General features: G+C 39.1%; 1 protein-coding gene across 1 annotated transcript in view; it reads left to right on the forward strand.

Annotated features, from left to right (window-relative positions):
- The window catches only part of ddb1 (damage-specific DNA binding protein 1), a 74,322-nt gene extending 63,204 nt beyond the window's left edge, over window positions 1–11,118 (forward strand). The window contains exons 25-27 of the mRNA XM_039795020.1: window positions 6,503–6,605; window positions 7,658–7,781; window positions 10,405–11,118. Coding sequence (XP_039650954.1) covers window positions 6,503–6,605; window positions 7,658–7,781; window positions 10,405–10,488 — 311 coding nt within the window. The 3' untranslated portion in view covers window positions 10,489–11,118. The remainder of the gene's footprint in view (window positions 1–6,502; window positions 6,606–7,657; window positions 7,782–10,404) is intronic.
- Window positions 11,119–13,298: the final 2,180 nt, after the last annotated feature.

The raw sequence follows: 13,298 nt of genomic DNA on the forward strand, positions 1-13,298 counted from the left end.
ATGGGGGGGGAAATGGCTAGCCTGGCTCCGTCGAAAGATAACACACAGTCCACCTCCTACCACCTTTTTAAAACTCACTAATAAAGCTATTTGTGAATTGTTTGTTTAATCTGTACAAAAACCGAAGTGTAAAAACAAGATTTTGGGGTTTTATAGGAATGCTAAATTTTGGGCTATTTCTTAGCTAGAAAGCAATCACTTCCTGGAGTCGCTACTGGTTACCTGGTAATTGGTCAGAGCCAAGAAATAGTGCATGTTACCCTCCATAAATCCTAAATTGTCTTCTTTTCACTTTGGTTTTTGTACAGATTAAATAAACAAGATGTAACATGTTAATTAGTGAGCTTTAGAGGCGCTGGTAGGCAGATTTTATCAGAGCCCGGCTAGCTGTTTACCTCTGTTTCCAGCCTTTGTGCTCAGCTAAGATAAGCTAACTGAGGCTATGTATAGACGGAAACGATCTGAAGAGAAAACACAAAAGTGGCCTTGCGTTATCACTTTTTGTTCCGCATTTAGACGAGCGTTTGGGGTGGATCTGCGTGCATATGGTGACGCAAAAGTGTGTGAAATTCAATGTAGTATGCACACCAGTCAAGGGTCAGTCAAATCACAAAAACAGCCTATGTTTCCAGCATGTCCTTCAGAAACACTGTCTCTGTTCCTCAAGGTAATCCACAGACCTCTCTGAGAGCAGTTTATGTTTTACTTTTGGTAGAAAATAGTTCACAGTGACAACCCACTGAACAGTTCCCACTGACCAATTTTAACGATGTTTTTATATTTGGTGGTAAAATCCTGTTGAAAAAAATCTGAAAAACTTTCAGTCACTAAATTCACAAGAGTTAACATCAGCATGAGCATTAAAGGTCCAATATGTAATATTTGTACTGTAATAAATCCAAAAATGACACCAATGCCTCATCAGATATTAAGGAAACATGTTAAACTGAAATACTATCTTTTCTGACAACAATGCTAATGTCAGTATTTTTTCTTTTTGAAATTTACATTCCGTGACGGAATTTATGTTTTGGTCTGTGTGTTGTTATCAACTGACCAGTTTGACAGCCAGGCCGGGTTGCCAGATATACCTGTAAAAACGTAAACCCAGCGCGCTACAGCTGTAACAGTAGTACAGCCATGAAAGCAGCACACAAACGAACAGGATCAACGGAGATAGATTCTACCGGACCTAAAAAAAAGAAAACAGCATGTTTCTAATAGTTGCGTGACCAGAGACGTAACAACCCCCGGGTAAATATTGGAGATGTATTTGAAAGATGGAGACAGCTTAGATCCCAAAAGGACGCAGAATTGGCTTATTTCCTCCTGAACAGGTAAGCATTAGCTTCAGGCTAATTTATCACAGCCACTAGGGACGGGCATTCAACATTTCAACATTTGTGTAGCTACTCACATTGAATTATATAGCTAGAGTACCCGAGTTGGTTACTCGCAAAAACAATTGAGACATAGCCAGTAAAGTGATCCCGACTGGTCCTGGCTAACGCCGCCATGCTAACCCTGTTAACTGCTAACGTTACCGGGAGGACCAGGCAAGCGGGCCATGGCTGTTTACAACGGGTAGTTCAGCGGCTGGAGCCGACAACGGTGAGTTATTTTAAGCCACGAGAGGGGGGCTGTAAATCGGGAAGAGAGGACCGTGAGTTTGCAGTGTGTTTAGCGATTGTTGCCGTAATTCTAAGCCAATGAAGAGTGTTCCGTCGGCAAGGTAGTGGTATTTTTAGCGTTTCGTATTGTAATTCTAAGCCGAGGAAGTGTGCCTGACTGGCGTGTGGAGAGGACGGTGAGGTTGTTGTGTTTTTAGCGGTTCATACTGTAATTTTTAGCCGAAAAAGTGTGTCTGTCAGTTGGCTACAGAGCTCCGCGTGAGCACGGGCTTTTATGCCAGCATATAACGTTAGCTACTCTGCTGTGCTGTGGAGTAATGTCTGGCTATGTGAGACTAGCATCTAACGTTAGCTACTCTGCTGTGCTGTGAAGTAATGTCTGGCTATGTGAGAAAAGCATCTAGCAACATTGTTGTGAATGCTGCGGTCTCAGCCTGGCAACCCTCGTGAATTTCGAGTCTGGGCAGGAGGGGGCGGGGGAAACGACTCTCCAGTATTTTGAATTGGTAGTGCAGTAACTATTTTAACCGCTAGCTGCCAGTATTACATACAATATTACATATTGCCCCTTTTTAAGTTTTAAAGTGCCCATATTATGAAAGTAACACTTTTTCTGGGATTTGGGGTGTTGTGTCTCTGGTGCTTCCACACACATACAAACTTTGAAAAAAATCCATCCATGCTGTTTTGAGTGAGATATGGTTTCTGAATGTGTCCTGCCTTCAGTCTCCTGGTGAGCTGTTCAAAATCGGCTCGGACTGTGACGTCACAGTCCGAAATGAGCTGGCTAACCGCAACCGTTAGCTCATAGCGTTAGCATTAGCATGCTAAAGCTAGCATGCTACGTCATTCTCAATAGCAAAGCACTGCTACAACACACAAGTTCACCCTAATCTACAAAAGAACTACTTACATGTGCGCCCTCATTTAGAAGTCTCCCAGCTAATCCTGCCTTGTAACTGACCGAAGTTGGAGAAACAGGCTTTCTTTTACTGTCTCTAGAGTTAGCTAGCTGACATGCTCTACATCTGAGCTACTGAGCATGTGTGAGTGCAATCAAAGATAGTACAGAAGAAGAAGATGAAAAGAGGTCTCACTCTGTAGCTAAAACAGAAACCAGGTGAAAAGAGGATCTGCAGCAGTGAGAGAGAGCTGTGCAGTACAACAAAAATATGGTGTTTTTTGAAAATGAAACCATGTAAACCTATTCTGGTACAACCTTAAAATACAGTTATGAACCTGAAAATGAGCATACTATGGGCGCGTTAATTAGGGTTGGGTATCCTTGCTTTTTTCCCGATACCGGTGCTAAAACGATACTTTTAAAACTGCGCCGGTGCCTGAACCGAAATATATATATAATGTATATAATATAAAATATAAAAAAGGAGTACAAAACGACAGTTGGCGACATTAAAAAACGGCTTGTTTATTGCTAAGGCCATATGGTCAAAATTAAATGATTGATTAATAATGTAATAAAAATAACCAGTAAATTGCTGGTAAATGGCAAAAACAAGCACCAGATGGGAAAAGGGTATTTTACAATAACTTTGAATGCACCACAAGGCTGCCGAGTTTCAAGTGAACGCACAGTCTGTGTTGTTTTTCCGACAACGGCAGCTGCAGTCTGACTGTTACGTCCCGCTGTTGGAATCCTCTACAGGGAAATAGTCACAATTTATACCGCTTAACGTAAACTATCAGCATCTTAACCATTGTGTTTAATCTAGCTACTAGCTAACGGTAACGTGGAAAAAAGTCAAGCACCGAAATTTTCGTTCTTATTCAGTCTCGTTACTACCGTTTACGTCGGAACCGGAGCCCTATTGTCACCGCATTTGTCACCAGTTTTCAGTTTCCAGTTTTTCCAATAATTTGCTGACTGCCGTAAGGATACCTCAAACCAATTAGGGAGGACACAAACTTTGGTCAAAGCCATTTATACAGAGCTAATGTAAAGAAAGAAGAAAGAGAGAATAAATCATAGTTTTACACCTCATTACTCACATTTGAACTAGTAACTTTCAGGCTGGCTATAGAGATTGCAGAGTCAGAGATGAGAAATAGGAAGTGCACATCATTTGGACACAGCAGTAATTTACACATTTCGCTCTCACAGCACCAACAACACAGCACATTATTTCACCTCCACTCCTTCTGTTATTCTTTAAAAAGTCTCTGAGCCACAGATTAGACCCCTCATTGTACATTCCAGTTAAAACTTTCTGCAGTAGCCTGGAAACCAAAATGGGGTTGAGGGTGTAAAGAAGAAAAATACCCCTGCTCCTCTTATCGCTCCTCAAGATGCTGTGATATATTAGATGTTCCTGGGATGAAGCTGCAGGCCACACAACTATTCTCCCAACCAACAAGTGGACAAACTTCGAATAAACTTGTTTTTGGTCCTGGACATGGAAATTTGAGGTGAAGAGATGGGGAAAATGTCATCTAATGTAAAATTATTTTATCCAAACTTGAAGCTTTATAAAAGGTCTTGCTGCTGGTAAATGTAGTTCTCCAGACACTATAGGTGTTCAGTTGGCTTCATATTTCACTCAGCTGACATCGCCAGACCAAATCGCAAATGCGAGTTAGTACAACCTCTCAGTTAATTTTCGATTAACAAGGGGCATAGACCAAAAGGCCCCTGGATGCATTTGCGTAGCACCTACAACCAATCAGAGCAATGCAACGTGACGTAGCAGACTACAGTGGGCAGAGATCAGAGCTGTATAGTAACGAAGTAGAACTACTTCATTGCTCTACTTAAGTACTAACAGGCTGTATCTGTACTCTACTGGAGTATTATTTTTTTCTCCTACTTCCACTTTTACTTGAGTACATATTTTCGATGAGTTTAATACTTTTACTCCGATAGATTTTTTTATGTGCTGCATCGTTACTCGTTACTGTTGTGAATTCCTCACGCTACGAAGACTGTGTAGGTTACAGTGTGTGTAGTTACGGCTACGTTAGTTACGTACCTAATTACGTAATTTAGAAATCCCTGAGATCGCGTCGTGTTTCTTTTCATTACGGTTGCCTGTTCAGAAGTCAGAGACGATGTATGTTTGTACTCTTTCTATTTAGCTATTGTTGCAGCAGATAAAACTATTCCTGAGTTATTTGAGTCTGCAGTGAGTACTGAATGTTGTGGTTGACCCTGTGATGTGAAGCTGCTAGTTTATCTGGATGTTGCTAGCTTGCTAACTTTCCTGTACATCACGTTACTAGTGTGTGATACGCTAGTGTGTGATACGTTTTGGGGGCTTTAATCGTTACTGTGCTGGAGAGAATGTTCATTTTACTTGCACAGTGTGATAATTGTACATTTTATTTCAGTATTTGTTAATATTAATTTTTAATATAATATATTTAATATTTGTGAATTCCTTTGGCTACAACCAAAGTGTCCTTTGGGCTAAACATTTGAAATAATATAAACAATATGATATTCAAACTTTTGACTGCTTTCTTTAATAACTACATAACACAATACTTGTACTTTTACTTTCAGTTGAGTAGTACATTTTAAAATAAACTACTTGCAATACTAATGTTGAATACTTTAGTACTTCCACTTAAGTGCGGTGCTTAAAGAGCTCTTCAACTTCTACTCAAGTCACTCTTTTGATAGAGCACTTGTACTTTTACTCGAGCATGGGTCTCTAGTACTTTATACACGTCTGGCAGAGATGAGCTGTGATGGTTTAGCATCAACATGTCTGTGAATGAGTGTTGTTGTTTTTGCCATCAGAAATTTAAAATTGTACTTCAATAGAAAATTCCACATCAGCTGTGGCCATCTTGGTTGTATTCAAAAAAGCTTCAACGGCGCTACTCTTTACTAAGCCAGGTTTATGCTCGCCTTAGTGTCCCCCTTGTGAGGGTGCGCAAGCCAAAACTTTTACTGTCATTGTGCAATGTACAATGAACATCTGTTTAGCAGCTCTTCAACAGTGGGTACATTTTTTTAAATATTTTTACTTAATATTTTGCGTAAAGCAGTGTGTGGGTAGGTGTGTGTGGTGTGGTTGGGGACCTTTGAGCCAAATTGAATCTACAAAGCAGCCCACAACCGGCAATATTCTCTGCCGGGTCATATTTGACCCGTAACATGTAATATGTTACCTTTTTTTTTTTTTTATGTGAGACATTTACAATTACTGAAATTCTCACGTTTGTTGTGTTACAAAAGTCATGTCTGGAGATATCGTGAAGTCTTGTTCAAAAAAAAAAGTAAATGGTATTTTTTACACATCTGAACTTGTAAATGGGTCAAATTTGACCCTAACCCAATATAAGGGTTAAATCATCTTACTAAGCAAAAACATCAAACTAACCAAACATCCTTTAGTTCCAGCTTCTCAAATGTGATGTTGCTGCTTTTCTCTGTTTTGTGTCACTTTTTGAATTAATCATCTCTCTCTGTTTTGTTTGTCAGACAAAACAATAATTTTGCAGGAGTTCACATTAAACAAATGATGGACCGGTGTAATATGAAAGATCCAACATTTGTGACACGTATTTTCCCCAAATTTCTGACATTTTAGACCAAATAAACAACTCCATAGAATCGAAAAAAAAACATACAGCACTAGTTAGCTGATAATGAAAATAATTAAATAAAATATTTAAAAAAATAAAATAATCAATAATAATCAAACTGCTCCTTGCAGTTTGTCCCACACTGATCTTCTAATACATTTATTGTAAGGCTTTTATGAGTCCTGTTATGAATCCAGTCCTAAAACGTTCCTTCCTTCCTCGCTGATGAGAAATCAAAAGTATTTACCATCTGCTGCAATAAGGTGCAAATCTGTTTTGAATATTACGCCTTCAAAAGAACTGTGTGTGTGTGTGTTTAGGTCTGGTGACGTCCCTGTCCGAGGGCTGGTACAGCCTCCTCCTGGACCTGCAGACCCGCCTCAACAAGGTCATCAAGAGCGTGGGCAAGATCGAGCACAGCTTATATCCTTCTTCTACATGTTCATCCGTGCGCTTGCCATCAGTCACAACCTGCACTGACCAGCGTGGTTGTAGACAGTAAACCCAGAGAGCGAAGTGACAAAGTGATAATAGTTGTTTTAATTGGCTTCAAATGCATACAATCGATTGTATGTGGCCACTCTCCTGGAAGGTCTGATGATATCATCATGATATAATGATTTGATGCCACTAGTTCCAGCTTCTCCAATGTGAACGTCTGCTGGTTCCATTAGTCTTTTACAATAATAAACTTAATATATTTAGGATTGAGACCGCTGGTCAGACAAAACAGAACATTTGAAGACATCACTTTGGGCTTTAGGAAATTGTGAGGGGCATTTTTCTCTTTTCTGATTTATTTTTTTAGGCTAAGAAGTTCATCGATTTATCAAGAAAACAATCGTCAGAATAATTTTTAATAGAAGTTGTTAGTCGCAGCTCTATTTGTACAGACCAGTAAAAAAACTCTTTAGTGTTTTTTTTGGGGATTTTTTGGGGGGGGCTTTTCTGCCTTTAATTGACAGGACAGTGAGGTGAGAGGGGGAAGACATGCAGGAAATTGTCATAGGTCAGATTTGAACCCTGGACCTCTGCGTCGAGGCATAAAACTCTAAATATATGTGCGCCTGCTCTACCCACTGATCCAACCCTGCCACGAAAATGTAGTGATTTATAAAAAAAAAAAGAAATTCAGAAGCATTTGTTGCAGATATTCTGTAATTTTATTGATATTTTATATGATGGAAAGTTAAGGGTGATTGCACTTGCAACCCAGATACACTGGGGTTTTTTGTACTATACATCCCATATTAAAATCCTTTAACAAAAGTTTAAATACCAGTTCTCTACAGTACTAATACTTGATTCTGCTTGACTGACGACGCCATCTGTCAGGTCCTCTGAACCGTGCTTCCTACACATCATTCTGAGTAATTATTGACTGTGCCCGAGTTGAAATATGTGATATTGTACCTAAAGTGCGATCCTCAGCCGAGGCCGCAGCCTTGCTTTGATTTTCCTTGACTCCGCGGCACCTGGAGATCCTTCCACACGGAGCGTAAGACAGAGCAAGCCACAGGATTCATCGACGGGGATCTGATTGAGAGCTTCCTGGATCTGGGTCGAGCCAAGATGCAGGAGGTCGTCAGTACTCTACAGGTAGGAGCTCATCTTCATCCACACTTCTACATTTCTATACGTTGAACCAGATGAAATGTGTTTCTTCCTTTTTCTGTGCATCTTTTGACTATCCTACATTCATGAAAAAATATGAAATAAAGAAAGGTATATTTAAAAAAAAAAAAAAAAAAAAAAGGTATGTATATCTACTATTGTGAACACACTGGACTGCTTCATACTCTTAAAGGACATTAAGCACTGAGGTATAAAGCTAATTCAACAGCTTGATCATTGCCAGGTTGTTAACACAGCTTATTGTGACCCCTTAATAGACCCAAATATGAAAGTTAGTTTAATAACACCGTAACATAAGATTGTTATTAGAGCCTGGACCTCTGGTCTAACAGCAAGCTTATCTGATGAAGAAGCAAACGAAAGCTGTGTTATTTGTGGGCGTGTAAGAAAATAACAATACACTTGAGTATCACAATATTATGTGTTGTGATACTGGATCAATTCTCAAAAACCCATTAGATTTATTTTTAATTTTTTTTTAATTGACCCTCTAAGACCCGAGATCGCCAGCGGTCCCGGCCATCATTTCTGTCTTTAAGCGGCTGTAGCAGGCTTCGTTTTGAAGCTGGAGTGAATGTATCATATGAAACTAGATAACCATGTCATGCTAGCTTGTTGGGAAGCAGGCTAAATAATGCGCCAAAGTTAGGCAAAATTTTGGTGAGAGAAAACAATTGGCATGACCATTTTCAAACTGGTCTGTTGACCTCTAACCTCAAAAGCATGAGAATGGATTCTATGGGTGCCCACCAGTCTCCCCTTTTCAGACATGCAAATGTAATGCTAATCCCATGCAGTGTGGGGCAAATGGTTTATTTGTGCATGTGTTATTTTCAAGTATTCTAAAATGGTGTATTTGAATATTTCTGCATACTGGGGTCCCTAAATAGTCTTGGAATTGCATAAATTGGGTCTGACGGAAAGCAGAGACTCTTGTGGATTTAATGAGCCCAATTGTATTCATGTGTGACAATGTTTGTCCCCATCGTAGCCATTTCATTGTAGTGAGACCATTTTGTTTTAAAAACTTGACCTCACTGTACACTGACAGTTTTGTTAATATTAAAACAAAATTTTAAATCACAATATATATCACCTTGCCTACAGTAACAATATATCGCAATATATTGAATCTTAACCCCTGTATTATGATACGTATCGTATCGCCAGATTCTTGCCAAACTCAGCCCTAGTCATTTTCTATATTTGGCTTAAAGCAGTGTTTAACTTTAAAAACCTTTTTAGACAGTTTAATTAGTTGCTCCTGTGCTTTGTGAGTGGCAACTGGGAATCATTTTCATAGCAGGAACAGGTGGCAAAATCACTTTTGGCAGATAAACGTGCTCTGTTTTGTGTCTCTCTTTACTCTCATGGTACTTAAAAAAAGATCACACTGTTGGCTCACAAACAGACTATTCCCTGTTTCCCTCTTTTAAGACCAGCTGATAAAGACAGTCCAGCACATTTGGACGATTTCTTTGCCAGGAAACTCCTTTTGAAATCTGCGATTCTACTTAAAAATGAAATATGTTACAACATCTGTTGCTTACATCCTTTTGCAAGTGAAAATATGCAGTTCAGGCTGATTCAAGAACCTCTGCATCACCCATGGGGTTCTAATTCCTGACAAAGACTTGCTCGCTCTGGATTATCTCTTGCAGAAAACAGTGAGAAATTCCCCTCGTAATTTCCTAGAGCCCAAGACGATGCCATCAAATGTCTTGTTTTTTTCTGACTAAGATTCCAAAATCTAAAGAGATTCAATTTACTATTTATAATCATAAGACCAAGAAATACAGCAGAATCTCACATTGGAGAACTTGGAACTGTCAAATTGACATTTGACATTTGTGCATAACAAAAGCTTAAACTATGAATTCATTATTAGAATAATTGCTTATTAATTAAATCTGTTGATCAACTAATCGATTGATTGACTTATTTTTGCAGCTTTACCGAAAAAGCCTTAACTTAAACCTTAAAACCCCAAAAAGGGGCATGGCGTTCAGCAGAAAAAGCCCCCAAAAACAACTTGATGATGGTCACAGAGTTCATTAACATCGCATTAAGATACAGAAGAAAAGTTATACAAAAGTACACAGATTTTTAAAAAAGACTAGGGATGTACCGGGTTCGGGTCAAACTTTGGGCTTTTTGACAGCGTTCAGGTACTGTCGAACTTTAGAAGACGCTACCAAAGAGAAGTAACAAGAGGCGAAGCTCGAGAAAAAGAGGCAAACATTGTGTTGAGTTTCTGCTCTTGTCAAAGAGCATAGACGTAACAAGAGGCTGGGTTCGGTGCATCCCTAAAAAAAGACCAGGGATGAATAATGCCGTCAATAATCAGAACAAGCAAGATGAAAAGATTCCCAGGAGCTTCTAAAATCTTACCTCAAACCAACTGAAGCAAAAATGCCAAAAAAAAAAAAAAAAAAGAAGAAATGTTGGGAGAATGAGAAAATGCCACATGCCTTCCTCTCTACCCATGTACCTGTTTATCTGGTCATCTAATGTGTGACGTAAGCGGCACAGGTGGGGTCTGTCTCGGCAGTGGAGGGCTCACTGTTTGGCTGTCGCTCAATTTCAGATCGATGACGGCAGCGGCATGAAACGTGAAGCCACAGTGGACGAGGTCATTAAGATTGTGGAGGAGCTGACGAGGATCCACTAACCCCGACCGGCATCCGGACGCCCGCTGAGTGAGAGGAGCGTCCCGAGGAGCAGCGATGGTCAAAAACGCCGAGGAAGGGTTTTGGTTTTGCAGATTTGTAAATAATTATAAATAAACAGTTTGTGCATGTTCGTCCTTTTAGACTTCAATGATTTGTCAACCGTTGAGGCCCTGAAGGTGCTGCACGATGAGCGTAGCATTCTTTATTTAGACAAGAGTCTCTGGGCGAAGTGCGTAGCATCCTGTTTGGACAATAAAAAATAAAAAAAAAGACCAAAGTAAAGACATTGGTCTGAGTGTGTTGGAGTGTGTGTGGGCATGTGTGATTGCGTCCGTGTGGAATAATGTGTGACTATAAAAAGGAAGAACAAAAAAAACAGAGATTTTCCTCACCAAAAACATTCTCTGGGATATATTTGTGACCGTTGCAGGCAGATCGAAGCAGTAAGAAGATCCTCTACACCCCACAGTTTAAATGTGACTGGCTTACACTTTTCAAGTTTATTATTGAAGTCTGGAGTAAACACGCTGTGTGAAAAAGAAAATGGTTAAAATGATAGATTTATAGCTATTTTGTCTTTGTGATGTTTTCCTTGTTTATTCTAATAAACTTTGCTTTAGTACTGTTTACGCCTGTGTATCAGTTTGTCTCTATTCTGACTTCAAAATCAGGCTCCTGCTGTTATTACAAGTAAGTGGCAACTGTTTTCAGTTAATCGGCATCATTTTCAGCCTCGCTAGCAGCATGGCTCGATGTATGCGGTGTTGGTCAGTTGGTGGGTTCACCACTTTGGTTTTGATTGCCATGAAATGTTTGTGCTACAGTATTCAGGGTCGAGGGCCAACAGCAGGTAAGAAGTTTTCACTTATTCTTCACCTTTTCACTTAATTATTATTCTTTTTTATTTAACCACGTTGGCCGCTGAGAACAGATTCTCATTTGCAACGGCGACCTGGCCAAGAATAAAGCATAAACGTGCAAGACAATATATAGTTTTACATTCAATACAGTACAAAAATACAAAATATAATAGGCTACATAAAATACAGATTAAGTAGGCATTACAAGCCGGCGCAAAATGAGGTATAAGTAAGTCGATGGATATTCGAAAGTGATATGGTAATAACAATGTAAACGAATAGACAGTCTATATAAATGTAGTAAAGAGTCAATATACATAATATACAGTTAGTGCAAATTGTGGTCGAGTTAGTGCGGGAGATCAGTAGATGTGTAAAAATTGTATGACAACAATGGTGGGAAGAATAACAGAGCATGCCAGGGCAGATGAATAGTGCAAAAGAGCGTAAACGGACAGATATGATAGCAGTGCAGGTGAAGATGTGCAACTATGCAACTATCTTATCTTCAATATCTACTATCTTAAACTTTTGTAGAATCCTACTTACTTTGGTGATTCCTTGACTTTTCATTGCACCATTTTTTTTTTTTTTTTAATTAATGTAAAGGTCTCCACAGTTATTTTATTTATGGCCGTGAAAGTAGGTGCAGACATTCACGGTCCCCAGAGGATGACTTGTATTAACGTTAAACCACCTGATCTTTCACCTGTCCTCATCATTAGGTTTCAAAAGAAAAACATACGATATGAAATTCCCGTTGGCCTATTAATTCAGTTTACTAATGTGAATATTTTCTGGCAGGTTTTACTAAGGTATTAAACTAAATATATTTAGAGTATTCAAAGCAAGCAATTTGAATATGCCATCTTTAGCTTTGGGAATTTGTGAGTGACATTTTCTACTGTATAGTGACATTTACGGACCAAACGTTAAGTCAAGAAAATAGCTGACAGGTCATTTGATAACGAAAATGAGTATTTGCAGCCCGAGTTTGATGTAAGCTGCTCCAGATATTTGGGGTATTTTGACCATGGGCAAAGCAAATTGTTAGCCAATGCTGGTGTTTCTCTGAATGTAAAGCCTCTTTATTCAGGCTGAACTGTGTGCATTTAGACTGCAGATTTGAGCAATTTACTGCTTTTATATATAACCGTGTAACACAACATGCCTTCCACAATCGCTGTTGTTGACCTCATTTATCAAATTAAAAACTGCATCTCGGATCTGGTTTACAGTTAATGCAGCCGCGCTTGCTATTTATATCTTTAGACATCAGTCAACCTGTTACTGTGCACTAAACACAAAGGGTTCCTTCTTGTTTATTTGTCAGACCTGCTGACAATGCTGGATTTTACTGTGGCTTGTGTGGCAATCACCTCATTAATTTCTGTTGTATTCCTTTTTCTTTTCATCTACAGTAAACAATGTTGAAATAGAAGATATATACCAGCTCTTTCAGTCAAAGATATCAAAGGTCTTACAGACTGAAATACTGGCAGGGTGAACCAGGCAAACCAGATTCAAAATAAATTCACCACACTGTTGAATGTTTTTAACTGAGGTTGTTGAAGCAAACTGGACAGAATTTGGCAGTGGATGTCCTCTGCCAGTTCTCCTGAGCTATTTCTGTCCTGCTACCACCCTGAGGCATACAGGCCTTAGTTCTGCTCTGGTTTCCCTTCACCCAATTCCCCATTGACACTGGATTGTTTGCATTCTCACCCTTCATCAAATTTACACCTGTTTTCTCATTTTAATTAAATAAATGAAACAGCTTTATGTGGAACAGGCAATCATCATTATATTCTATAAATATATTGTGCTTATAAAGACTGCAAAGGGAAATGGAATGAACAGTAAATGCGACTTGACTGACAGAATAAATGAATAGCATGAGTGAAGGACACAGTCAAATCTTCATCTTTTCATTGATGTGAGATATTCTA

The sequence above is a fragment of the Perca fluviatilis genome, chromosome 3 (genome assembly GCF_010015445.1).
Source record: "Perca fluviatilis chromosome 3, GENO_Pfluv_1.0, whole genome shotgun sequence".
Classification (NCBI taxonomy): Eukaryota; Metazoa; Chordata; class Actinopteri; order Perciformes; family Percidae; genus Perca; species Perca fluviatilis.